The 26,940-nt window shown below is 41.0% G+C and overlaps 2 protein-coding genes and 1 long non-coding RNA gene across 14 annotated transcripts in view; 1 reads left to right on the plus strand and 2 right to left on the minus strand.

The window, feature by feature from the left end:
- The first annotated feature begins 92 nt into the window (after positions 1 to 92).
- Positions 93 to 4,379, plus strand: LOC113459375 (uncharacterized). 4 transcript variants are annotated; one of them, XR_012579636.1, is made up of 4 exons: positions 93 to 245; positions 540 to 753; positions 2,361 to 2,665; positions 2,946 to 4,379. It is a non-coding gene; the product is annotated as an uncharacterized LOC113459375 (long non-coding RNA). The 4 variants fall into 4 exon arrangements; XR_012579638.1 differs by having other exon boundaries at positions 540 to 723; XR_012579637.1 differs by having other exon boundaries at positions 619 to 753.
- Positions 4,380 to 7,977: 3,598 nt separating this feature from the next.
- On the minus strand, positions 7,978 to 14,950 carry HINT3 (histidine triad nucleotide binding protein 3). The gene is made up of 5 exons (XM_005487747.4): positions 14,680 to 14,950; positions 14,151 to 14,268; positions 12,818 to 12,887; positions 11,864 to 11,990; positions 7,978 to 9,680 (listed from the first exon to the last, which is right to left on the minus strand). The coding sequence occupies exons 1-5, from the start codon at positions 14,833 to 14,835 to the stop codon at positions 9,633 to 9,635; spliced, it is 519 nt and encodes a 172-aa protein (XP_005487804.2). The 5' UTR covers positions 14,836 to 14,950; the 3' UTR covers positions 7,978 to 9,632.
- A 2,993-nt stretch (positions 14,951 to 17,943) lies between these two features.
- The window catches only part of NCOA7 (nuclear receptor coactivator 7), an 84,285-nt gene continuing 75,288 nt past the window's right edge, over positions 17,944 to 26,940 (minus strand). For 8 of the 9 annotated variants that reach the window (XM_074537857.1, XM_074537858.1, XM_074537853.1 and 5 more), the window contains 6 exons: positions 25,166 to 25,313; positions 21,886 to 22,014; positions 21,606 to 21,758; positions 21,011 to 21,106; positions 20,308 to 20,381; positions 17,944 to 19,345 (listed from right to left, as the gene is read on the minus strand). In XM_074537857.1, coding sequence (XP_074393958.1) covers positions 19,210 to 19,345; positions 20,308 to 20,381; positions 21,011 to 21,106; positions 21,606 to 21,758; positions 21,886 to 22,014; positions 25,166 to 25,313 — 736 coding nt within the window. In that variant the 3' untranslated portion in view covers positions 17,944 to 19,209. Of the gene's footprint in view, positions 19,346 to 20,307; positions 20,382 to 21,010; positions 21,107 to 21,605; positions 21,759 to 21,885; positions 22,015 to 23,639; positions 23,969 to 25,165; positions 25,314 to 26,940 lie in introns of those variants that run through there. The other variant, XM_026793894.2, reaches the window with a different exon arrangement.

Here is a 26,940-nt window from a genome sequence, read left to right on the forward strand (position 1 = left end):
GCTTTATCACGCACACCACGTGTTAGTGCAGCAGTGCCTGCGTGTGGTTTATAAATAACTCCGTGTACACTGGGGACACGCTCGCTCAGGGGTGTTTCACTGTCAGGGGCCCGCCGAGGCCTCTCCCGGCCACACTTAAGGATCTGGAGCATTAAATAACATTAAGAATTAACAGATGCCAAAGGAGTCGCATTCCTTTTTCCGTGGGAAGGAGGTCAGCGCCGGCGGCGTGGGTGTCGCAGCAGGTAGAGAAACACATTCCCAGGAAAGGGGCAGAGAGAGGTGTGACGGTCCGGCAAGAGGGGCAAAAAGGGGTTTGTCTTGCGGATTATGTTTTGTTTTAATATCTAGTCTTAATAATTGTAATCCCGTACTCACTGGTCTCGCTGTTGTGTTGATCTGAAAGGTTCGTCTTATCCAGATTTTGGTAAGCTGTTTATTAGGACCAGGCCAGCTCAGCACTGAACTCATGTTTTATGTGCTAAAGTTGTTGGACTTGTTTGGGGTTTTTTTTTTCTTTTTTTTGGGTTTTTTTCTAGATAGCTAAGATTTTGCTCATAACCTGTGAGCACTGCACGGGACACGTTCTTGATGCATCTCCATAATCTCATCCTGCAGCTTCTCCAGCTATCCCTTCCTGGAGTAACCAAAACTGAGGTCACTATGAAGCTTTAGCCCTGATGATTGACAAGAAAGCCATCTAAAGCGACCTGGCACCTAAATGTGAGCTTTCCTAGAAGAGAAAGGGAAGAGGTACATGTGGGTCCGGCTTGTTCATTTCAGTAACTGAATGCTGAGACCCAGCAATAAACACATTGCTGAACTGCTGACAAGCCCTGCGAGCCTGAGATTGCTTATAAAATCTTGGAATTGCTGAGAGAGCTTTAGTGGAAAAAGTCTACTTTTATTTTTCCAATCTGTCTCACTTTAAATTTCTTAGCTGTATGGCTTCCATTTTAGAAACTCCTTAGAAGGGGTTGTTGGTATTATTTTTAAGCTTAATCTCTTTGAAACTGGCTTTTGCTTACTTTATCTGCACTGCTTTACCTTCGGGGCATTGCTGCCTGTTCTCTCAAGATGAATACCTATTTTTCACTGATACTGTTTCCTACAGAAGACTTCAACAAAAACCTTCAAAAGTGGTTTTTTCCTTGCTTTTGACTTGAGTATCCATGCATAATCTCTGGCAGTGCATACATGTTGCTCTACTTAGTTTGAAAGTGAATGTACATTACTAAGATTTACAGAGTATTTGATTCTCACATAAAAACAAAATGCTTTTCAGATGCTGTGTTTGGAAAAAGAACGTACATTCCTGTAAGCCAGCAAGGAGAATCAAGCAGTTTGTTAGTGTGGATGTGGGGAGTCATAAAAACATTACAAACCTCTTAACTCTTCTAGGGAGGGAAAGAAATAGAATTTACACTTTTTAGCCTTCAGGGGAATTTTATATACACAAAGTGTAATTACTCAACTTGAAATTTATCCAGGAAGCTAGAATGAACCACCTTCCTCTCACAAAAAATTATGTAATAAAAAATGGTAATATATAACAATCATGAGTTTCAATTTAAAAGTGAGAGACCATAAATGAAAAGCCATTATTTCATGTGTGCTGTTCCTTATTATTCCCAATTCCCTTCTCTGGTGATTGTGTTGCCACTCTGTGCTCACCTCAGGCTCTTCTAGACCCAGAGGCAACACAAGTGTTTTTTGATTGATCTGGAGGTTCTGCTGGGGAATTTTAGGAGTCCTGTCCCTGCCCATGGGTTCACTTGCAACAGCACCAACATATGCACGTGGGCAAATGCCCATGAAAACTTATTTTTAAAACAACAATAGTTTCAAAATACAGAAATACTCAATCTGTAGTTCAGCTGTTAAACTGTTCAGAATTTGCATTTCTGTCTATTAAAATCCAGCACTGATCCTGTGTTTTAACTTCAAATGTCGGTAGAAGTATCAGCTCTACTCATGTGCTACCTGGAAACTCCGGCTTGCGTATTCCGACAGGTGAACGATACGACCCAGCAAAGACATGGCTGTAGCACAGCCAGATCTCGGTGGGGATTTAAAGCCTGTCTCTAATTCTCGCAATGCCCGCGTCCCGCAGAGCCGGTGCGTGCCGCAGGCGCACGGAATGCCGCAGGTGGCGGGCAGCCCGCCGCGCCCCGGGAGCCGAGAGGCGCTCGCTGCTCCCCGCCCTGCCCTGCCCTGCCCGCGGGCTGACGCCGGCGGCCATGGCTCCGCAGCACGGCCTTTTAAGGGAGAACAATCTATTCTGCCTTTGTCTTCCGCACTAAATAGGGTGTTGCGGACACAGACGCACTCGCTAACTGCACTTTTACTTCTCCTTGCAGTGCCCGATGAGGAAAACCCCCTCGCTCCCACCATGTATTGGCGTTTCGGCTCCAGATAATATTTTATGTGCATCATAACTAGCGCAGCCTGAGGGAAGCTTGTCGGCACGGCGTGAATTCGTCCACCTTTACTCAGCGTTCAGGCGGAGAGCGGCTTCCCACCCCTGTGCATGGGTTGGTGCTGCCGCTCGGGAATGGTTTGCTCTCTCCGCGGCTCAGCCAGCACTGCATCAGATTGTTTGGGAAGTCAGCGGGGCTGCCGGGTACCAGGATAAAGTTCTTGGACAGGCGTCATTGCAAGAGGAGTGAGTACTGCACTGGGTGTTGCACGGAGGCTGCGGGATTTGTTCGGTAACTGCGGGATCGGTGGAGCACCGTGTAATCTTGTAAACGTAATTTACTGCCCTGTGTTCTTAAAATACTTCTGAATTTCACCTGAATCACTTTTACTTTCTTCATTGCTGTAGAATTATGAGTGGACTTAAAATCTTAAGATATTTGGCCTCTTTTTCAGCTGCCTTGCCTCTCACTCAGGCAAAACTCTTCCAAAAAAGATCAGGCTGATTTGTTGTATTTCCTTCACAGCTGACAGTGCACACGGGAACCACAGTTACAGCCCGTCACTGATTCCTTTCCTGCTTGAGTGCCATAAAACATTTTCAGAAATGGAAGGAGAAAAAGAGCAAAGTGCTAAAGCTACCAGTGCAGTGGGTGACCTGAGGAAAAGTTGGCAGACCTGGGCAGAGGATCACATTGAGTATCAGAGGAAGAATCCGTTCAGCAGCGATGACAGGCTTGCGTCTGGACCTGCGCACACTCACAGAGGAGATCCCACCTACGGGAGACCCCCGGAAGGCTCTCGGACAGAGCAGAGAGGGAGAGATGCTCACTCACACGTGGGTAGGGAAGTAGAAGAGCTGTGCTCGATCATCAGAAGAACTGGAAAGGTGGGAGAAGATGGACACGTGACAGTGACATTCGGGCAGCTGTTTGAAACATATGTGACTATTTCCAATAAAGTAGTGGGAATCTTGTTAAGAGCCAGAAAACACGGTCTGGTGCATTTTGAAGGTGAAATGCTTTGGCAAGGAAAAGATGATGATGTGGTCATCACTTTACTACAATAAGGCTTTGTCCTGGAATGAACTTTGCTGCACGGTTCCATTTGGAAAAACATAACTAGATACCATCTTCACAGGTTTTGGTTACAGAATTTCAACTCAGCTACCTACTGGGACACAAGCAGGAGAGGAAATGGGCGAGAAGGGTATTTTTGTAAAAATGGTAAGAGATTTGGATGGAAATCACAGATTACAAGCTACTCCATCACATTGGCATTGGATTGTCCTTATTATCATCTACTAGCAAGTATATGAGAGTTCTTCAAATAACTGTGCTGTCCTACTGCTTTTAGGTTACTGAAAGTATAAATTACTAACTTGCTTTCCTACACTACTGTTTCCTACAGGTTGTGAAATACTTACTGTGTGGGAGGATGGGATTTGTAAAACGTGGAATTGAAAACTCTTGTGGGAATTCATCTACTTCTTCAAACAAAGAGTCTGGTATATATAGCAAAGTTTTAGGTTCAATCTCGCATGGTTAAACTGAATAAATGGAAGTTATTTTCATGAAGTAGATAGAAATTCCCAAGCTTACAAAAATATCACAGCACGGATACTTGATGGTTCCTAAATTAGTTGCATCTTGCTTGGATTTTGGACAGCTGCACTGGTTCTGGTCTAATCTTACAATCATATCTTCTCTAAACCTTCTGTGTCTCTTGCTCTTTTTGTTTTCTATCTCACACCATTTTTTTCCTGTTCTTCTAACGCTTCAGAAGTAGTCCACAAAGCTCTGCAGCCTTTTCAGTGAATTCAGCTATACTCCTTCAGAGAAGGTAGGGTGCCACAATGAAAGATGCAAAAGTCAGCAGAAACTCTGTATTTGGGCATTTGTGCATTCATAAGGAAAAAAAAAAGCTCTTCTTTCACCAAAATGTAGCAATGTTTTTTACAAGAGGAGAGTAGAGATACTGTAGTACCAAATGCATAAATGAAAGTATAGCAGCAGTCCCACAGCTCATTTAACTGCTTTCAGAGCACAGTTGTGAGCTCTTCAGAAAGAAAAATAAAGGATTGGTTATATAACATAGTTGTAATAGTGCTATGAAAAACAATCAGCTGTATTTACAATCGTTACCACTAATAAAACTGTATCATTAGAAATCTAAAGTAATATTTTTACCAGTGCAAATAGAAGCTTCTGTGTGGTGTTAACTACACTACTTGATGGGTCTTTAGATACTGTTCTTGCATCAAAAGAATATTAAAATTTAATATAAATTAGGAACTTGGTAAAAGTGATGTGTAATTTTATGCTATTTATATAAAAGAACTTCTGTTGCAAAAAGCCTAAAAGAATGGGGTTTTGTTTTGATGTTTTCATCCAGTGGGGATTTGCACCAAACTAAGTCTTTGGCTGAGGATTTCATTATTTTCCTCCCTCCTTTTTTCTTTTTCTGGTGAAAGGACAATGAAAGAGGGAGAAAAAAAGGGAAAAAAATGTGCTGAAATAAGTATATCTGGGGAACAGGGCAGTCAGATGCAGGTAGAGAATGGATTTTAATCACCACATAATTTTACCACACTGGAAAGGGGGAATATGTGCTGCAGCAGGCACTGTTGGTGTGCTCCCTTAGCTTTCAAACCTACTGCTTCTTTCTAAACAGATCTATACCTTGCAGCTGAAAAAGAAGTAGATGTAGTTTGTTAGCTTAACATACTTAAAATGTTCTTTTTGAAAAAGCATTTCTTGCCAAATGACATGAGCACAACCTCATTTTTCTGCTCCTATTAGAGGAAGTCTTTACATGCATTCAGATTTCAACGCAAATTAAACATTTTATAGTGCAGCTGTGGAATGAGTTTTGTTTCATTCTAACAATTCTGAAATCCACTCAGTTCTGCTGTAGTGTTAGTTCACAACTTGCAGGAAGCAGCATCAGGCACTTCAAGTGTCATCAGCTGATTAATGGGACGCGATAAGGAAAAATAATACATTGCTGGACATTGTACAAATAATTCATTAGAAGACACACATGTGAGGCAGTATGTAGCCTGAGCACCGTAAGATGCAAGTCCAGCTCACATAAATTTACTACATTTTAATTAAGGCTGGCTCAAATAGTTAAACAGCAATCTAGGCTGTCACTGCCATGTAAGTGGTAGATGCTTGAGCACATCTACAAGCACTTTTTAAGAACACCTCTGATCAAAACAGAAGCAGAGCAAACCCTTAATGACATGGTTTTACCTAGTTTGTAAGCAACTAAAAAAAGCTTGCTCTATTATTATATTTTTAATAGAACCAAGGATTACTATATAACAAAACTATTATTTATAGGGGGATTTTTTTAAACAATTACAGAGCCAACCTGCCAGCTTTAGATGAGCATTCTGGAAAACATGACTGAAATCTTTCTGTGTGCCCATGCAATGATTATAAACACTGAGCTGCCAAACTGGCTCAGCACACAGGTTGACAAATCCAGTCTTGTGCTTCCAGCAATAGCATTTCAAAAAAAGACTGAAAGATAGAAAGACTAAAAGATAGATAATAGAACTGGTCAGCTTGCCCACTGGTACATTCTAGAATAAAAAATTACTCCTGAAGCCTGTTTAGTCATGAATGTATTATATCTAATCCACATGACTCAGTTCAGCTACAAGTTTTACAAAATTATGCTTCATCTGTGATTAAATAAACATCTACAGATGAAATAGGAATTTAAACTTTTCAACATGGCAACTTGTTTTTTTTTTCAGCAGACTCCCATTAGAGTAAATGGAACAGAATTTATTAAATTGTTTTTGCAAAAATTGTAGCATGTAAGGGGTTTTAGTATTACAGAGTATTTGGAGTAGTACATAAACCCCAACCTTTTTAAAAGGTGTTCTTGCCCTAATAAGCATCTTTTAGCTGTTTAAATCTCTCCTAAACTTCACTTTGTGACAGATTACCTCAGTGGTCTTTGCCCTTCCTTCCACCTGAAGTCTGTAAACTCTGCATCTGTTTTGGACTGTATATCATATACAAGACTATCTGTGGTTTGTTTTGTCAAACACTGAAGGCACTGTCACCATTTCAATAAATGTTGCACATTAGTTTGAAATGACAAGAGTTTTTATGCAGCATTTAATTGTTTACAAGTTTCTCAAATTTCAAATACAATTTTCACTGGTTTGCTGTCATTCTCCTACTTTTATTTACAACTCACACTTAAAAAGACTTTGGAATAGTCTGAGGTGTTATTACCAATTTAACCACAATTTCTTTTTAACAGCATGTTACATGTACCTGCTTCATCCTTTCAGCATAAAAGCATTATTGCCTGGGTTCGTATTAGGTTGGGAGTTATGTAAGACAATTGAGCAAACCAGTACAAATAAAGCTTTGTCATTCCTAAACATGAGGTCAAAAAAGCAGCTTTTCTCAAGACTGCTAATACTGGATCAAAGAACAGAGCCAGCAGCAGTGGCTAAACAACTTTCCTTTGCTTCTTCGGGCTCTTTGGAGAGAAGGAGCTGCTGAGTTCATGCTCCTTATTGATCTTTGCTCCTTAGAAAGCTCTACAGATGATTTTGGAAGTTTTAAAATTTCTAAAAGCTTATATAGAAGACAGTGACAGAGTTAACAGGATCTGCCCACTGTCTCTTCCAGGGACTAGCCAGTAATTCAGTAGCATATTGGAAGTATTAGGTTAGGTTTTTCAGAAAGTATTTCTTCACCTAATTAAAACAATTATCTTCAGAGTCCAAGAATGCTTGTCAATGCAGAAGGAAAACAGAACACAGCTCTGTGCTGAAAAATATTAACGAGAGGCTGAGTATTCCTCTCAGTAATTAGTGTGCCTCTGTTTAATGCTTTGCTGTTTCAGCTGTTCAGATGTCTGTCTGTTGCTGTCAGGGAACACGGGATATCCCCATCCTTCTCATCAGCAAAACCCTGGAAGTGACATTATACCCAGATTTTTACCTTTTCAGTCTTGGCATTAGTGGGGCTGTTCTCCAAAATTAAGACATAAAAGTTGGCCTTTGTGGTTTCATATACATTTGGCAACATAGAGAGTCTGGCTGGGATGGAGTAACTTCCTTCAGAGCATCCCAGGTTTGGGTGTGACTGGAAGTGCTGGTAACACAGCAGTTCTGGTGATTGCTGAGCAGTTCATGGACAAGATCAGGGCCTTCTTTCTCCTGCTCTGCCCCCTGCCTCAGGGGGCAAAAAGCTTGAAGACAGCACAACCTGCACACCTGACATGGACTGGCCAGCAGAGATATTCCATGATATATCATGTCTGGAATAAAAGCTGAAGAGAGGGCTTTTTTTTGGGGTGTGGGGGCTGTTGCTATTGGCCGGCCTATGGGAGGTCATGAGTTATTACCTTTGCTTTTTTTCTTCCTCTTTCCTTCACATATTAAACTATCTTTATCTCAACCCATGAGTTTTTTCATTTTGTTCTTTCTGTTCTCCCACCCCCTGGGTTAAGGGATGAAGAGTGAGCAAAGAGCTATCTAGGGTCAACCCCCAGAGTCAGCTATTCCATTGCACTGGAAAATCATCCCAAGATTAGCATTTATTAATCCTTTTTGACAACAATTCATGTTGATATTTTAAATATTACATGTCACAGTTCAGTACTGTTACATAAATTAATTGCAGATCAGAACACATACATATTAACTCTTGAAAGTCCTTAATATACAGGTATTTCACTAAGTCAGGAGCCAGCTCAAATCTCTTCATCTATTGCACAGGCAAAGTTCAGTGGCTTTAAGTCAAATTTTCCTACCAAATGTAATAAATTAAAACCCTAAAGAGCTGCAAATAACATGCAAGTGCCCACTAATACATACAACAAGACATTGGGAAGATCTTACAGACAGAGATGTGTAAACTGCCAGGAAAAAATGCAGTTCTTCAGAAGGGTGTGGACTCTGAAGTACTGTAAGAATATTACAGCACATTGTATCTCTAAGGCAACAGGTGCTGGATCCATGGAAAACACAGACTATTATGTTCAGGGAAGTTTGCAGGTGCAACAGATGTTCTCACCTCAGCTGCATCTGAAGGCATCAGGCAAGGGCACTTGGTTAGCTCAGCACCAAGACAAGCTCTGTGAACAGAGAAAATCCACTCCATGTGTTCTGGAGTTTTCACTTGCCAAACAGTCTGCCTTATTATGGTACTGAAAAACAAGTGCTAGCATTCCTGATTAGAGTCATGCTGCAAAGGCAAATGTTCAACAGGTTTCTTAAGCAACTTGGCATGTTCCAATTTTGGGCTGAGTCCCTGCTATCCCAAAGTCAAATCACATTGCTCTTATGTAAGTCTGCCACACACACACACACACTGCATTTCAGACCAGCTTCTCTTATGACTTCATTTAGAATCCAAATTTGGCCAAGGCATTAGTAATCTGCAAGGGACTTGCAGTGAAAATAAGACCAGAAAATCTGGACTTTTCTATCTACTGCCATGTAGAAGAGCAGTATATTAAATCCATTCTTGTGAACTCTTCACATTCTTTGTAAACATATAATAATTTCAAATATTGTGCACATAAGAGGGAAAAAATCTTTAGGTCTATTTACATAAACTATATCCTATGTTATACAGCATTGGGCACATATTGTATTCATGTTTACTGTGTCACTGTGATGCAAACAAGTCAGGTAACATTGAAGTAGTTTTGCAGCACAAAGTCAGTACTGTACTTTCAGCAATGTACCTTCCCATCACTAGGCGTAAGTAACAATCATACAAATGCAGGTGGGAACAAATGCTTGATATGTTACCTGCAATCCCAGAACAATGCATCTTGAAAATGAAAGCTTGATTCTGCAGCAAATACTCTCTTTGGTACCATTCATATGCTGTTAGTTGTAACTCACTGCCTTGGTTGCAATACGTTCTGCTGCTACACTTTGCCTTTTAATAGGAAGAGTTCTCTGCCTGTGTGCATGTGTGTGTATTATGTATGGATCTACACAAATTAAATTAAAATTTTAACTAAAATATATTGCGCTATTACCAGGGAAGTATACAGACTGACATATCCAAATGGAAGAATTAGGTTAGCAGCTACAAATTCTGTGTGTATTTCCTCATAAGGAACTAAAGCTTTTTTTATCCTGGGATATTATTGGCAACATCAAACTGTGCAACCTTAAATCAGAGCTCAAAGACCAAACTAGCTGACAACACAAGCTTTCAGCTGGCAGCATTTTCAGTCTGCAGTCTCTCGATCAGTTGTTCAGCCTATGAAAGGGAAAAAGCAATGCATTACAAAAATGAAGGCCCACATAACTCCACTGTGGGCCTTCATTTTACTGAAAATTCCATTTCAAAAACAGTGACACTAACAGAGAATTTGCTTTTCACTTTTACAGATTAAGTGTACAGGAGAAGCAGAATACAACACTTCCTTTCAACAACAGACTCAGTTTCCAACAAACACTCAAGAGGTGATCATGATGTGGAGGTCAGAGGAGGTTTGAGCAAATGAACAGCAGATCTGTTAAAGCACTGTGACTGCAGAGACCTCAGAAGACAGCAGTGCTTGGAGCAACCCAGTGGTGAGAGCTGGGATTCTCTGTGAGCCACTCCAGAACGGTGTGTTGCAACCTCTCGCTGCACCACCAGCCACCAACACTGCTGAGGGACAGAGGGCATTCAAGTGTGTGCTCCTGTCACCAGTTACCACCTCATGGTTTGGTCACATCACTGCACCAACAGAGACTTTTGCCATCATACATGCTATTTATGCATCATGGGCAGGACTGGGGCAGCTGTGCTTTGTACACATAACAGCAGCAGCTCACAGAGCCCTCAGGAAGGCTCAGGGCAGGAGGGAGTCTGCCAACAAGCAGGCCAGACTGGGCACCTGAAGGCCAACAGGGGCACTTCTGAAACTGATCAGTTTATTGTCAGCCTTTGCTTTTTTGCCAGTCCTACTGAATTAATCTTTTAACTTGATCTATTGCTTGAGGCTTTATTAAAATCTCCAAAGGAACTAAATTAAGGTGAAAAGCTCAAGTTTTTTAAATGCAGATGATAAAAATGCAATCAGATACTTCAGGTAGGAGCAACTCAACAGAGTTCAGTAATTACTGCAGTTAATTTAAAAATAAAGCTACATAAAGTATGCAGCAAATGAAAATTATAATATCTGAATCCTGTTTTGCATTCTTAAACAAGTACCACATTCAGGACACTATAATGTGAAAAAAAAAAACCCAAACCAGAACCACCACCAACCCAAGAACATTTTCCAACCTGACAGCAGGGCAAAATACCAAAGTGCAGCCATACTGGATAACCAGACTTAAGCAGTAAAACTACACAGCTATATGTACTTCAGGGACAAATATTTCTGAGATGCTCAATAACGCAGCAGACACATCTGCTTCTTTTGAGCTGGGAGCGAACTCCAGCAAGGTGCCACTGTAAAGAAGCTGTGTTTCTTCTCTTTAAGTAAGAAACTGTCTGTATTCTTTAGATGAGACAGACCTTTTTTAGCAGCTTTGATGTGGGGATATGCAATGACACTAGGGTGCTACAGTTACCTTGCAAGGACAGGTGCTTTGCTGCATCAAAGCAATGAGAGTGAGGTTTAGGTCTCTAGAGAGAGATTTTTTTAAGTGCTTTAGTCAGTGTCAGTTCAGTCTCATTGCTAATCACTACTGACATAAATCAGTACCAACAATGTTTTTGTAAAGCAGGCACTAGGCTTAGTCTAAAAATGACAAGATGAGAAAAACCACATGAAGTATAAATGCAGTCATTAGGTGAATGTGTTTTCACCTACACAGGATTAACCAGGTTATATGCAAAACAATCCATCACATTTGAATATAGCCCTTTATATTAAAACCCAAATATTTACAAAGTGTCCACAGAAGCACACCACAGAGCCTCAGCCAAGATCCGGAACCACTGTACTGTTTGCTGTTAGTTATTAGCACTGCACTGTTGTCATCTTATTGCAAAAGTTCCACACCTTCTTGTTGATTTCTCATGGTCAGCTCCTCACAGCGCTGACTCCTTCACAGCACAGCCAACAAACTGCAGCTCCCTTCTTGACCAGCTACCCCACTCTTTTGTAGCACTCATGGACACAGCTGTGGCCTGTTAAGGGCAGGCCTTCTCCTAATCTTAGGTGATTGGTACAGCTGCAACTCCTCAGGGGTGAGACTACCTTCTGCACTGTCTTTATTTTCTTACATTCTATCCCTCTCCACTCCATTCCTTAATGTTTATAAGCATAAACATCAAGTTTTTAACCTTTATTTTTTTCTGAGTTAATATAAAATATACATAACTGAGAATTAAAGCAAGCACAAAAATAATTGGTCGGAGAATTTTTGGACACTGTTAAAAGGTTAGAAGGACATGGCTCCCAACTGAAAACCTGTGGCAAAGCTCACCTGCCTTACACTTACCGTGATAAACCAGTAGGAATTGAGTCTGTAGTAGATCCTGGATAAGAAGCCCAGCTGGCTGGCTGGGGCCAGGACGTGCAGATGCAAGTGGGCTATGGAGCAGAACGGTGGCCAGTGAAAACCCATTCTTCAGAAAAGGAAAAGAAGCAGAAGATAGTGGTGGTGTTAATTCAGGAAGAAGTTAATTCAGGAACAAATTCATTGCAGTTATTTACCTGCAATTTGTTGCAGGTTATTTACCACAATCCACAGAACTAACAACTCATTGCATTTTTGATGTACATAGAAGCAGGAACAAAAACACGCCCTTTCATTATACCACAAAAAGCTCTTCAAAAGTTCATTCATCTTCTCCTTCACATCTCTGTATGTAAGACACATTTTTAAAAGGAGTTAAAAGAAAGAGTCTCTTAACTGTATCCTACCTAGTTATGAGCTGGAAAGCCAACTATCAATTTTCATCATGAAGAGCCAGCTGCCTGTTTCTCTACAGCGCTCAAATTATGCTACAGTTTATTTCAACTATCAAGGGCCTTAAACTGAAGGGTCCAGCACCAAAACCCAGTGAATTCTGGTATGACTGAAACACAATGTCATATCCTGCTTCAATAGCCAAAGTTTACCTCTCCTCTGGCATCTAGGATTTACAGCATATTTGCAGCACACAATGAAAGAGCAGCCTCTTTGGTAAGTTGTTTGAAGTCCTCTCCCTACTCCAAGATGTGTTCAAGAAAGCACCTCAGAGACAGAGCCCAATTTGTGCCAGAACTTCATCAGGAAAAAAAGTTTCTATTCAATGCCAGCAGGTTTTAATTGAGAATTCATGCAGTAAGTAAAAGGTAGACCTGACTTCTTCCATAGATCACAGTACAGGTTCTGCCACCATCTCTAAAGTAACATTCTGAAAAGTAAAATACACAATCAATAGAAAGATGGAAGGTTTTTATTACATACCTTACATCATTCAAGTCACTAAAATTATTGTTCTGGAGAACAGCTTTTCCCACTTCCATCATTCTCTTCACTATTAAAACACAAATAAATTTCATTTTAAAAAGATATTCTTCAGAATATTAACTTCAAGAGACTAAACTACATTGAGATCACAGACATGGGTTTTTCAAAATATAAACACTGTAAGTACTCCTAGTCAAAGAAAAGACAATCAAGAGAGTGTGTGCAATGATTTACTTGAAAACTGCCACTGATACCAACTTCCCCACCTGCAATGCCTTCCAGAGGGATATTATTATAAGGACTTTGGCCAAAGCCATGCCATCACCACACCCTTATTAAAAAAACCCAACCCAACAAGTACTGATTGGTCAGAATGATGACTTTACACTAATTCCAGTGTTGTATCTCTGCACAGCTGCAGGACTTTGATCTCCAGACCTGTGAAGTCTGGAGTACATTTCAGACAATACATAAATTTAAATTAAATTGTCAGTATTTCTTATTACTAGCACAGCTTTATTATCTCTGAACAATGTAGTAACCCCAATAAAAAAAAATCAAGGCAGAAGTTAGAGGAATTGCTTTGAAGCCAAACACATACAGAAGTTTTTTTCTCTGGAGAAAACCACCCTATATTTACAAGAGAAATACAGCAATGCAAGATTTGCAAAATGCAATTACAACTCTTTTCTTGCATCACCTATAAGTTTCCCTACAGTGGAATTTCTTCATGGCTGCAATTTCTTCTGTTACTCAACACACTTAGCTAGCCATATCTTGTGAAACAAATTCCAGGACAATGTCCTCTTAAGGGAAAAAAAAACCCAAAAACCAAAATAAGCCTAGCAACAATAAATAATGGCTTCAACATTTCAGAATTTTACTTTTGCAATTTTTTTTAAAGTTAATTGAAACAGCATCACCCTTTTTCATCTGTCATTTCCTTTTTTCCTGACAAATAATGCAGCACTTATCTGAAAGTATACACATTATAAAATTCTTCTGTAAGCTTTTAGAATTGCATATGCATATCTAAGAAAATGCAATGAAGCAGCACATAATTGCTTTAAAAATAAAGCTGTACTTCCAACAAAGTGCAGAAGCATCTATACTCCGTGCAAACTGCCATGTTTTTCCAGAACTGCACAAAAAAGGTGCTATTGTAGACCAGCACATAGAAATTACCAGAAAGTCCCTATCTACACTCACTCACATCAGCTATTTCTACGTTTACAAATGGTGTCCAAAGTTGTAATTTACTTGACAACCCCCTGTTCCAGGCTGTGAAAAACGATTTTCCTTGAGGTTAAGCACACACTTGCAGCCTTACCTAGAGGTATGTGCTCTGTCTTCAGTGTTTTGCAGTTTCCCATGTGCTTCACGGGCACCACCAGGTAGTGGTGGGGGGCACCAGGTTTTATATCTCTAAAGCAAACAAGGTCTTCATCCTAGAAAAGGATGCAAACGTTTTAAAATGGATTAGGACGAGGATACTGGCACAGAGTAGGTAACAATGTCTACATCCCCCATGTGGATGCGATATCAAATGTCATATTTGACGCGATCAGCAAGGAAAGCTGAGGGTATTTCGGAGGCAGCCTCCAGGCACGGTGCGCGTCCGCTGCTGACCTTCGGCAGTCAGCCTTCCTCGGCGCCAGCTTTCAGGCTGCCGCCTGCTAGGCCAGCACTTTCGGAAGGTTTTAAGGTGCTTTCCGTGCCAGCGATGTTTCCCCGCATTGCCCATGCCGGCGCCGAGGGCCCTCAGCGCCGCCGCGCCCCCGCCCAGCCCCAGCCGCGATCCCAGGGCCGGCCTGTGAGGGAGCGCGGAAGGAGGGCGGGGAAGGAGGCGCCTCACGCACCTCGCAGGGGAGCAGCACCGTGCCCGGCTCCTCCCGGCGGGCGATCCTGCAGAACACGCACTTCCCGTCGTAGCCATCGCCGCCGACATTCCCGGCTTCGCTCCCCTCAGCGGCGGCGGCGGCGGCGGCACCACCCGCGGCCTCAGGCCCGGCCATGGCCGCGCTCCCGGTCCCGGCCCCGCTGCCGGCCCCTCCCGCTGCCGGTGCCGGCGCTCCGCCCGCTGAAGGAGGAGCGCCCGGGCCCGGGAGCCCCGCTGGCACCGCCCGGCTCCGCCCGCCGGACACACGCCGAGCGGAACTGGGGCTGCCCGTGAGGTTGTCACGGGAAAACGAAACCAAAAACCAAACCAACCATCACCACCACCACCACCACCAACAAAAATTTAGGGGAATAAAACCATGTGAATGCACTCTTAAAAGTTCGAATTGCCGCAGGGGGAAAAAAAATCAAGCACACAGTAAAGAGGGCGGAAAAAAGGATAATAAGTGCTTATGATGCTGGATCTTTGTCGTTCCTCACCAGAAAGTTATGTCCAGCAATTCATTGGTCAATCCAAACCAAGAAAAATTTAGACATTTTGCCCCTATAGTTCAAGTTACTTGGATTTTTATATGTGTACAAATAATGTTAAAACCATTTCAGCACTGTTGCAGTTTGTTCGGGGTCACTAATAGAATTCCAGAGATTTTTCCAAATGAGTCTACATTTTTTCTTTGACGCTCCCAGCAGTGAGGGCTAAAATCTGATGTTAGTTCTAACTGCATAAGCTGACAGCCCTGAAATTGTTGCCAGTGCATGACAGCTATGCTAATTGACAGCCAAAGATATTTCATAAAATCACAGAATGGTTTGGAAAGGATCTTGAAGATCATCTCGTTCCAACAACACCTTCCACTAGACCAGGCTGCTCAAGGCTCCATCCAGCCTGGCCTTGAACACTTCCTGGAATGGGGCATCCACAGCTTCTCTGGGCAATCCATTCCAGTGCCTCACCACCCTCCTCCTATCAACTACTTCTGAAGCTAATAAAGGGTAACTGGTAGTTAGCTTTCAATTTCTAAAAATGTTTTCTTAATAGTTTGCATTTTAAATAATTTGCGCTGTTCATTAGACTAGAACTGCAGAATCACTGACCCGGCAACTTAAATGTATTCTTCATGCAGCTCAAAAGGCACAAAGTGCTTGTCCCGCAGGTGAAAGGAGTGTTTTAAAAGGTAATGAGATGAAAAATTAAGAACTGAGATTTTCAAAAATGCTTTTTTTTTTAAAGCAAGCTATGCCCGTACAAACAGGACATGGTTGGCTATTCTACCTGAAGCAGCTCATTTGCCAGATGTGCCAACCTGCAGAGTGCTAGCAGTCCCTTTGCAATGGCCTCACCTGCTCCTTTTCTCTGTTACAAACAGGCAAATCAAATCTTTAGGGTTTACGAATGAGGATTGTTCTAAACGTAACTAGACTTTCCTTTGCTCTAAAGCCATCCTTAGTGCAAAACATCCAACATAAAACCTGCACTTAAACCAGCACCAAATAAAACATCTGCAATTACCTGGGTACTGACAAGCCTGATTTGTGAGCCTGTGTTTGAACACAGTCCTTAATCAAAAATCTGTACCCAAGTACCACTGAAGGAACACGTATTTCATGTTGCAACTACAAGATCTTGTTCTTTCTGAGAGAAAAATGACTAGTGACCATAATTTTCCCTTTACTTTAGGAAAGTTGTTGCTGCCATTTCACTCAGAGCAAGGCTCATGGATAGCACACTTGTTCCGTTTCACATGTAATTGTAGTTTGTTTTCTTTTAATGCCACTGTTGCATACAATGAAAACCAATAAAACCCAAGAACCAACTACTTTTAAGACATCTTTGCTTTGCTTGGCTGGACATAAAAATATATGTGAGCACTTTGGAAATATGAAAAGGGTGCATACAAAAATGATGCACATGGGACTTTTGAATTCTGGGAAGAGGATGGTCAAAAAGATAAGGGGACACATGTCATTCACTGCAGCTGAGAGCAGAAGCAAGAACTACCAGGTAAACTGCTGTTTACTAGCATTTCTTAGCCCTTTGTCAGAGTCTGTCTCAGGGTGAATTCAAAACACAGCTCTCTTTAAGGACTCAACATACTACACACACAAAAAACCCAAGCCCCAAATCCAACCCCACCAAAATCTCCAACCTCCTTATCTGTGTTTGTAAAATACAGTATAGCTGAAATCCTCTTTTTTATGAGGTGGCACAGGTATTTGTCAGCATAACCTATAACTTAAGCTGCATCCTTTCATCTTTAAAACACTCTAAAGTTTGTGAATAAAAGAGAGCATCTGTAACAAGTTTCTGAATGCATAAATTCCTTTATTGAAAATATTGTGATAGCACTGCATTACATATATTCAATATTCATAGTTTCAAGGGTCACAGAATTCTGATTGAACAACACTGTTTTGAATATAGACCACAGCATTTAGATATGCTTTGACAAGGATAATATAATGGAATAAGTTGTAGGTAGCAAGAGTGAAATGTATGCAAAATGTTGAACTTGGTTTCATTTTGTTTGTTATGGGGATTTTTTGTTGGGTGTTTGTTTGGTTGGGTTTTTTGAAACTATTAAGTGGCCTTCTGCCATCATTTAAAAGAACAGTGTGGTAGATTTTCTGGGTATCTTCAAAGCATTATGCTGTTATCAACTTCCAAAATATTTTAAAGCATTACCAGTAAGAACTTTATTTATGGCTGTAGTGGACCACAAAGAAAGGAAGTGTGAAAAGCTCATGTGCCGCGTGTTACAGGCTTACTGTGTATAGCATTGTTTTATTAGACTGTGAAACTTCTGTGCAAGATTAAGATTTAGAAATGCTTTTGAAGGAAAAGTAATTGGCTTTTTTATTATTATTTAATCTATTCAAAAATAAAAGAGCAGTAACTAAATTGAGTTGTATTACTCAGTTAGTAACATTCCAACATTAGATTGTTCTGCTTTAATGCACACTACTGTCTCTAAAACCTGCCTTTCTCAGGGCAATGAACACTCAAGTCTAAGGGCAGAACAGCATCCGAATATTAGTTAGGCCTGGATTGTGTAAATAAAACCACAGCTTAATGGCAATGCTGAATTCCGTAGCAAACAGTGAAGACTGCCAGTCCTCTCTCACACTCTCCCCATTCACCAAATGTTTTATAGTTTTTTGTAATATATTTTATTCATAAAATAGATTTTACAAATTTTGTAATATAGAGTCTTTTCAGCTTTGGCGGTGGGGGGGGGGGGGGGAAGTATCTGATAATTTCATTAAAAACAAACAGGAATAATTAGTTGACTGTCAAATCCTAAACCAGACTGCTGCTTAAAGTATTCTTTTAAAGAAAATTATATGTATAATTATTAGGAAAACAAGTTTTACACTAACGTGACCTGGTCTGTTAGGAAAAGAACTTCTCTAAATCTCAATTGTATTTTCTCCTTAACAAATTCTTCAATTTGTAGAGAAATGCTCGTAAAAGCACAGTGGGTGGCTTATTTTGAACCATTTTGTGGTGATACAGAAAAACAGTTCTCTTAGAAATCTCCTTCATAATCAGTCAAATAACACTGAGGCAGGTGCTCAGAGCATGCTATCCCAATTCTGTGGACTGCAGCTGAACTGATAAAGTCTACACCAGGGGGCACTTGCCCAGTGTCTCCATACACTGCCAAAACAGTTATCTATTAACAGGAATGTGACGGCAGAGTTAAGAAGAAGCACTATCCACCTTCTCCCTCATTTCAGGAAAAGAAAATGAAACAGAATTATGCACTCAAGTGTTTCTGCCAGGAAAACAAACCCTCTAATTAGGGTATAATGAAAACCTAATCTCATTTACAAAATAAAAATATAAAAATTAACTTAAGAAATCAAATAAATTGATTCAGAATAAATGCCAATGCATAAGAAACCCACCTCAACAGTAATTATCAAAATAAGATTTGAAACATTGAACAAAAAACTCATAGCTAACACATTTACAAAAAAAATCTACTATACAGTAACAATAAATAAAATAATTTTAAAAAACATGTTCCCTTAAGTGCTGTGTACACCTATTTCTGATTCTTTTCCATGGCAAACATTATACTGTAGATTTTGGTAAAGTAACCTTTTATTTTTGGTCAGCATTTGCATGTTGAACATAAATACACATGGAATGTACTAGACAGTTAAAGTTCTTCCACAGGATCTTTTTCACAGTTACATAAGAAGTTTTCAACTTATACATCATGAACATTTTCATAAGCATTGCATCTTCAATGGAAGAGTGCTGAAGAGGAAGTAAAAAACACTTCAGAGTGATCTCTCACTGTTCTGTCTCTTACTGCCTCTCAAAACCAATTCTTTCATTCTTGAGTTGTTTGGTTGGATTTTTTGCGTAGTCATGCTCTGGTACAAACTTGAGGAAAAAGCGTGTAACATTGTGAGGCAGCCTGCACCTTCTGGATAGCTTTAAGTGCCTAATGGATCCAGTCCTTAAGGCAGTCAGTGTTTCACTCAAATGTCCATACTTCTACATCTTGTATTATGAAATCTTCTTTCTTAGTTAAGATGTCATTATTGAAGGTGCTGCAGGAGTTGCTTCGCCCATGATACAAATCTGCATCTAACCATAAACCAAAGCGGCCACTAAAGGGAAATACAGAACAGATTTGGTGTTAGATGGAAGAGTAAAAGCACTGGAAGCTGTATAAACAATCAAAGAAGTGATACAGAGGGATCTAGGTGACCCTGAGGCCAAATGTGAAGAGCTCAGTACCGGCAAAGCACTCTCCAAGAAGCTCATGGTGCTGTTCCCTTGCTTTTGTTCGCAGCAGTGAGCAGGGCAGCGCGCAGGACCCTGCGAGTGCCCACAGCCCTGGGCTACACCCGGCTGCTCACACTGCCAGCTGTGGCTATACCAGGGCACAGGCCTTGGGGTCCCTTCCCTGGCTGCTTGGATGTGGGCAGACCTCAGGGTTCCTTCCCTGGCTGCTTGGATGTGGGCAGACCTCGGGGTTCCTTCCCTGGCTGCATGGATGTGGGCAGAGCATCTCCTGGTTATCCACTCCCGATGCAAACCATGCCCAGCTGTGCCATAGTGTAAGCTCCAAGTAAGCTTTAGTTGGTTGTAGTAGTCTTAGCCCTTGATTTTATACCTACTGACCTTTGAAACTCATGAACTGATTATGCCCTGTCTGTATCCTTGCTCTGTGCATCAACAGAAAAACAACAGCTTAGTAAGGACCGCTTGATAAACCCTAGAAACTGATGGCAAAATTGCCATTACGGATTATCTTCCAGTGACAAACCGCTTCAGCAATGAGTGATGTATCTACCCAAAACATCTGCTTTTTTTCCTGGCTAAAAACAACCCCAACTCTGCAACAAACCCTACTTGCCTAGCATCAGTCACTCTAAGCAAACAAAATTGGTTTCAGTCTGTAACTGAAATTAGATTGCTGAGGTATCTCTGCTAAACAGCTTACTAAAATTAAGTTCAGCCACTTTACTGCAAAGTTTTTCTTGCACCTACCACTGTCCCTATTTCCATTTAAAATTAAAAAAAAAGAAAGTTGGCAATATGATTTGAAAACCAAACACTCACTCACCCTCCACCTCCAAGCTCCAGAGAGGTAGTGTCTCCATTGATGAAGTAAGTGTTTTCTCCACTCCATTTAAATACCTGGGAGGGGAAAAAACATGAACGTATTTGGACTGAGGATTCTTGCAATCTCAAACTACTGGGTACCTACTCTCAAGCTAAGAGGCTTGGTCATCTTTTATCTTTTTCTTGAAAGAGGAAAAGGTAAGGTAGAAAGTAAAGATCAATACATATTTAAAACTATGAACAAAGCATCCTAATCCTTATTTTAAATGCTGCTTCCCTCTCTAAATCAAGTGGTACCCTGTTAAAAAGGAATAATGTGTTCAATATGGAAAAAGTACATAAGCTATGAGCATCAAGGGGTATTTCAGTAGCACTCTTATTTCTCTTTTTTGTGGTCACTGTGATCCTAAGAATGCATGACATTATATCCTGTTCTTGATATCATTGCCTTCTAAGGTGAGTCTTTGACACTCTTTAAGTCCTTCCTGCTTCACCCTTCAACTCATTTAAAACTCTCTCCTCACACTTACAGACTGTCCTCTCTGCAGATAATTACAGACACTTTTGCTTGAAGTATTGCATTGAAGCAATGAATGATTAACTTCATTCATCAACATCTGGCACCTCTTCTACACTAAAAATCTCATACATGTTTCTGAAGTGGAACCCAAAAATCTTATTTCAGAAAGTGGACACTCACTTACCTTGAAATGTGGACTGAAAGTGTAGAGGAATGTTTCACCAGTGCCATAGTAATGGTCACTAAACCTGAAGGGATGAGTAGCATACGCTCCAAATATCTGCCAGAATAAAATGATTATACGACTTTAAGGGAAAGTGCAGAATTCAAGAGAAAAACCCCCAAAGATGTCAAAATGCTTTCTAATAACAACCAAGCTATTTTCATGTTAGAAGAACCAACTAGTGAAGCGTATCAGATGTGCAAGTATTCCTCTACATCTTCCGTATCCTGCAAGTTAAAAGCCAGATGATAACCATGGCAGCAGCATTGCTGACTAGCAGCTACTGAAGAATGAGACCTCCAGAGAGGCATTGCTTGTGACAGCTCCTTAACTGTGATACCTAAAGGCACTACTGCACGCACTGCAATGCTAAAACTTTTACTAGTGCTGAAGTTCTTTCCTTTGGTAACTCTAGTTTAGGCAGTAGAAAATATAAAAGAATACACCAATGTCTCATTCTGGTATGACATGACTTCACAGTATGACTAGCATTTCATACTGATCACTTTACAAAGTGCTGCCCTTTGTGCCCCACCCCTGAAGAAGCGCTCCTGACCTGGTTGTCCATATCCTTGATGACGAGGAGAACGGGGCTGTCGAGAGCGGCCGATTTGCGGTACAGAGTCTTGAGGCTGGTGCCGTGCTCCAGCGTGCTGTACGCCAGGCGCCACGGGTAGCCCTGCACCCGTGCGGGCAGGCGCCGGGCCAGCTGGGCAGGGGCAGGCAATGAGGGAAATGGTTACACAAGCAGCACAGGCAGTGCCCCAGCCTCTTCCCCGCACTCGACAGAGGCAGCACCACATCTCAGAAGGAAACCTGAGGGCTTTCAGCCATACCTGCTCTATGTGCATGTTCTCCAGAAGAGCGCTGTGATGCTTTAGGATAGGCAAGGTATCATCATCTTCTTCTTCTTCATAGTAACTGCAAACGCTCTTTCGTCGTTTAGCTTCTTCTACAGTAATGATCTGTGGCAAGAGAACAAGTGTCCAACCTAAAGCATAGCTCTTACACCATCAATCCTCTGTTGAAGCCAATTCATCTAAAACTTACTCCTCAGCTGTCACACTGTTTGGAGAAAAAACACCATATGGGATAATTTTACCAAGCACAAGGTACCCTTAAGCAAATGGGGAAAATCTTTAGCTGGGGCTCAGTGACACCATGGGACATAGCAAGCAACAGCAAAAGCTCTGAAATGGAGCTGATGAGAAAGAGAAGGGGAAGCAACAAGGCCTAGCTACAGCACAAACAGGAAACCTTAAACTGTTTTTTCCTTCTGTGAGTGTATCACCACAGTGGTCTTATCTGGGAGCAGGAATTTCAGGATGCAGCTGCAGAGCCCACTGTGCTCTGCTATGCACCTCGCTGCCAATAAGGCTTCCAAATGGCTTTCATGTTACACACAGATCAAGTTTTGCATAATTCCTCCACGCCTTCACGATCACTGCTGGAACTTGTAGAAGCTGTCAACAGTCAAGACTACTGGGAAGAGATGCCTGGAGGTCCTACACACACCTGGCCCTCAGGCGAGAAGACAAATACAATAGACTGACTCCAGGTGTGGATTTAACCACACATCAAAGCACACAAGTTTTGCATGAGGACCAGGGCTGGTGAGGCACTCTCACAGCCCTAATACCCTCAGTAACACTGGGCATCCCCAGTGGGAAGAGAGCTACACATCTTCTGCATGCACTCATGTCCAGTCCATGCTGTCCCACAGATGCCTGGAGCTGAGCAGGGCACATGGGCTCTGGCACTCCAGTGCACCGTCAGGAAAAGAGAGGAAGGCAAATCACAAGGCAAAATCCAGCCTGCAGAACAAACACTGCCATGTGTCCCTGCACACCTGAGCAGTCACAGGTATTCCTGCCCATGACAGCAAGAGCTCTAAGGGTTGCACTGCAAAATTAGGGTAATTAAAAAAAAATAATTCTACCCACAACAAACTGCTCAGAAAAAACAATCTTTCTACTTGTATCGTTCTTTTTTTTTTCACCTTCAGACTGGTTTGCCTTTGCTCCACATCTCCCAGAACATGACTGTATATTTTTTAATTAACACCTTTTAGACATTAAATCAAAAGTACACAACTTCCCTTTTGAGGACTTTCTTTTAGGAATAGTCTCCCCTGCTCCAGGAGTGGGGGAAAAGTACCAGACAACAGCAAATCAACCAAGAGGTATCTGTAGCAAAATACAACTCAAGTCACTTAGGGAACCAGAGAAAATCTATTAACACAACTGTAAATTGCAAACTGGGTCCAGAGACAGACAAGCCCCCCTCTTCTCTGCATACACATTTATTCAGTCTCTGAACTGAATATGTGAATGAACTTCAGTCAACAACTGCAGAAAGAGGCATCTGCAAGATCAGGTATTTACAGACCACACAAAGGCAGAAATGGATGAAAAGAACTGACCACTACAGAAACTGGATCTACAAAGTATTTCAAAGATTTTATGGGGCTGAGAAAGGAAGCCACCTGAGGTGGAAATGCCCCTCACCTGAGTACAGAGTACATTTATTACCAGGACAGAAGTTCCATCATCAGATCCACACTGTTCAAATGGGAAATAATGCAACATACCTCTACAAAAGGTTCCTCCTGGTCTGGTCTGGCACAGTAAACAATTCGAATATTCAAAGGCATTTGTCTCTGTTTCATCATCTAGCAGTTTATTTTCAGTACCCACTACTCTTCCCTTGCTCTATGGCAAGAGTTCTCAGCCCCAAGAGTGACAGACAGCTACTGGCCATGGCATGCTGTGATAAAACTGCTTATATGCTCTTCTACAATTAGAGTTTCTGTTTCCCCGCAAGGGAGAGTGAAACTTTCACTCTCATCATTTCACAGTCATCATGCCCAAATTTGGACTTCATTCAATAGAGATTTCCTGGCAAACCTACTTTAAATGGTGAAGCTGGAATATATTACAAATAAAAAGGCACACCTTTAAAGCAGTTTCCAGCTTTTCTTCCTTTCAATAAATATCTAAAAAGAACAATGAGAGACATGCTCCCAGTGTGGCCAGATCTCTCCTACATCTGTCTTTAGATCACTGACTCTCCTTCACTGTGGTTTTATGAAAATGGCATGCAAATAACTGAACAGTAAAATCTAGAGCAATGTATGACTGCACTCAGCTCTACGCAAAACAAGGAAGACAGGTTTTTATTTCAGCTCAAAAAGCACTAACATTGAGAAGCTACAAAACTGTAAAAATATTAGTTCCTTGGGAATAGAGGTTGCTACATTTAAAATGACAGGACCCACTTCCAAGCTCCATTTTTCAACAGAACATACTGTGAAGATCAAAATGCTCAAACAAACAAAAAAGAGGGTAGTAGAATTTAAAGAAAACAAATTTATGTTTAGGATGAATCATCAGATAACTTATTTAATCACCTTCAAGATATTTCCCACTTTGGAATGTATGTGTCTGTTTCATTTATCCCATATTCTTAGCACAGAAAGTGTTTGAGCATTGAGAAATATGACTTTTAAAACTGTGTGTAAGCTTATTTCCCTTAGAAACTAGGCTTTGTATGCAGAAGGAGGAGATAACAAGCATAGGCATGCCAAGTGGTTAAAACAGATTGCAGAAGACCACACATGAAAAAGCCAAAGTCCAATGATAAACTCACCCCACTTACACCCAATATTCAAACAGAACTGCTGTGTGCACCCTAGAAGCAAGGGTCTGGCCTATCACCACACACTAATCCATTTCAACCAGCACACAGGAGCCTGGGTTGATGTTTACATGCATATATACATTTTGAAGAATTTATTTGTAGCATATAAATACATTAGGAAATACATTGGGAATTTAGCAATGCTGACCACATATGCCTGTATAGCTTTGCAAAAGACTAATATCACATGGTCAGAATATTTACACAACTTCTGCTGGTTGCACACCAGAGAGCTCCCAGGTGTTTACCTGCTCTTTCTAGGGAGAGAGGAAATGAAGACTGAAGGAATATGAATACATTTGTGAGACAGAAGCCTTAAGGAAACACCATAAAATCCTCAAAAGAACAACTGCTGAGATTCTTAGAGGATGCACACTTGATACGCACACGCTTCAGGCAAAGGCAGAAGGCACTCACCTCCCAGCTTTTAGTAGTGGGCTCACTAAAGAAGTTGTCAATCATGTCAAGCTCCTCCTTTTCCACCACAACAAAACCTTGTTCCTTGGCATCTTTCCCATATATTTCTGGTGACCACTGAACAAAAAATGTGTACAAGTGATCCACTCTGTGAAGAGAAGAGGAGGAGACAACCATTGTTTAGTAGTCCATGAACCCAACACTGTCACGTAGCACAGAGGTTTTGCCCAATGCCAAAGCAGGGACAACTACACAAACAGGATATCCATGTACCTCCACCCTCCCATACCACACAAGGCAACAGCTCCCACCACCTGGCAGCCTGAACCACTTCAAGGTTTCTCTGCTTGTATTTTCCTCCTCCCTTTGCTATATGCTAAGCCAGAGAATCATGGTAGAGCAATATGGCTTGTCCAGTCCCACACAATTCATACTAAGAAGTCAAATTGATTGATATTAGGTCATAGTCATTAAAGTTCACTTACCCATTTAGTTTGACTTCCAGCATGAAACCAGCAATGAGATCACCAGTGAAATCTACACTACAGTTTTAGCTGCCCTTTAAAAGTTATAGAGGCTAGCCACAAAACAATGTTCATTCTCTTAGCATTATGAAAATAAGCTGTTACTGACAGCTTTGCTAATGATATAGTACCAGCAGCACATGCTCTTCCATAAAAGTAGTCAGCTCTCACCCACTGTTTTTAAAAAGATATTCCTTGACAACTTCCATAACAAACCACAAAACAATTTCTGAAGAAGGAATTTATGTATTAAGTTAAAATGATCACATGCAATTTGAAACAGGAATACAACAATGGATCCACTATACAAGAAGCTGACTTGCCAACAAAAAAAACCAGACCCACAGCAAAGAGGGCAGATAGAAAGATAGTAAGTGCTTATGATATCGGATCTTCCTTCAGCTTTTCACTAGGAAGTTACATCCAGCAACTCTTAGATCAACAGAAAACAGGAAAAACCTTTTAGAAATAGACATTTCCCCCCCACCACCATATTTCAAGTAACTTGTATTTATATGTATGCACAAGTAATCTTAAAATACTCTTTCAGCACTATTACAATTTGTTAGGGTCACTAGTATAATTCCAGACTTTTTCAAATAAGTCTACAAAAAGAATAAAGAATTTACTTTGCTTCATCATGGAAATAATGAAAAAGGAAAAAAATAGCATTGCTCACAGAGGTTTCAGAAAAAGCAGTCTGATTAGCTCTTTGCTAATTAATTTGAGCTTTAATTGAAAGAGACAACTGACTTGAGCACTGTGCATTTTATATGCAGTAGTTCTACTCTGGAAAGCCAGCTACTTAATTCCTACAAATCCCTAAGAAAGGACAATAAAAGTAGTGGTTTCTGCTGTCTGGGTAAGAACCATTTGAAAGCACATTTATGCAGGTGGATGAAGGAGAGCAGCACATCCATATCTCAGAATCACAGAATGTATTTATGTTTTAAGCCATCTCTGGAAATCATCTAGGCCAGCTCCTGCTTATAGCAGAGCTAACTTCCAATTTAGAGGAGGTTGCAAATTCTTGTCTATTTGAGTTGGAAAATCTCCAACAATGATTCTACAAGTTCTCCATGTCTTCTGGGGTTTTTTTTCTTTTATCTCATCACCATTTTCTCTGAAGCATGCAGCACATGATCTGAGTATGGCCCCATCCAACATTTTCTGTTTCTTGTCCCCTCCCCTCCATTTTTTAACCAAGTGCCTAAAAGGAAGAGGGGATTAATGACTACATAAATTGTTTGG

This window comes from Zonotrichia albicollis, chromosome 3, assembly GCF_047830755.1.
Source record: "Zonotrichia albicollis isolate bZonAlb1 chromosome 3, bZonAlb1.hap1, whole genome shotgun sequence".
NCBI classification, from domain to species: domain Eukaryota; kingdom Metazoa; phylum Chordata; class Aves; order Passeriformes; family Passerellidae; genus Zonotrichia; species Zonotrichia albicollis.

Excerpts from the sequence above, each read along its gene's own strand:
- HINT3 (XM_005487747.4), bottom strand. The coding sequence starts at position 14,835 with ATGGCCGGGCCTGAGGCCGCGGGTGGTGCCGCCGCCGCCGCCGCCGCT. Across the intron at positions 12,888-14,150 it reads GACAGAGCACATACCTCTAG|TGAAGAGAATGATGGAAGTG; the intron begins GTAAGGCTGCAA and ends GTGTTTTAATAG. Across the intron at positions 9,681-11,863 it reads ATTCCTACTGGTTTATCACG|GCTGAACAACTGATCGAGAG; the intron begins GTAAGTGTAAGG and ends TCCCTTTCATAG.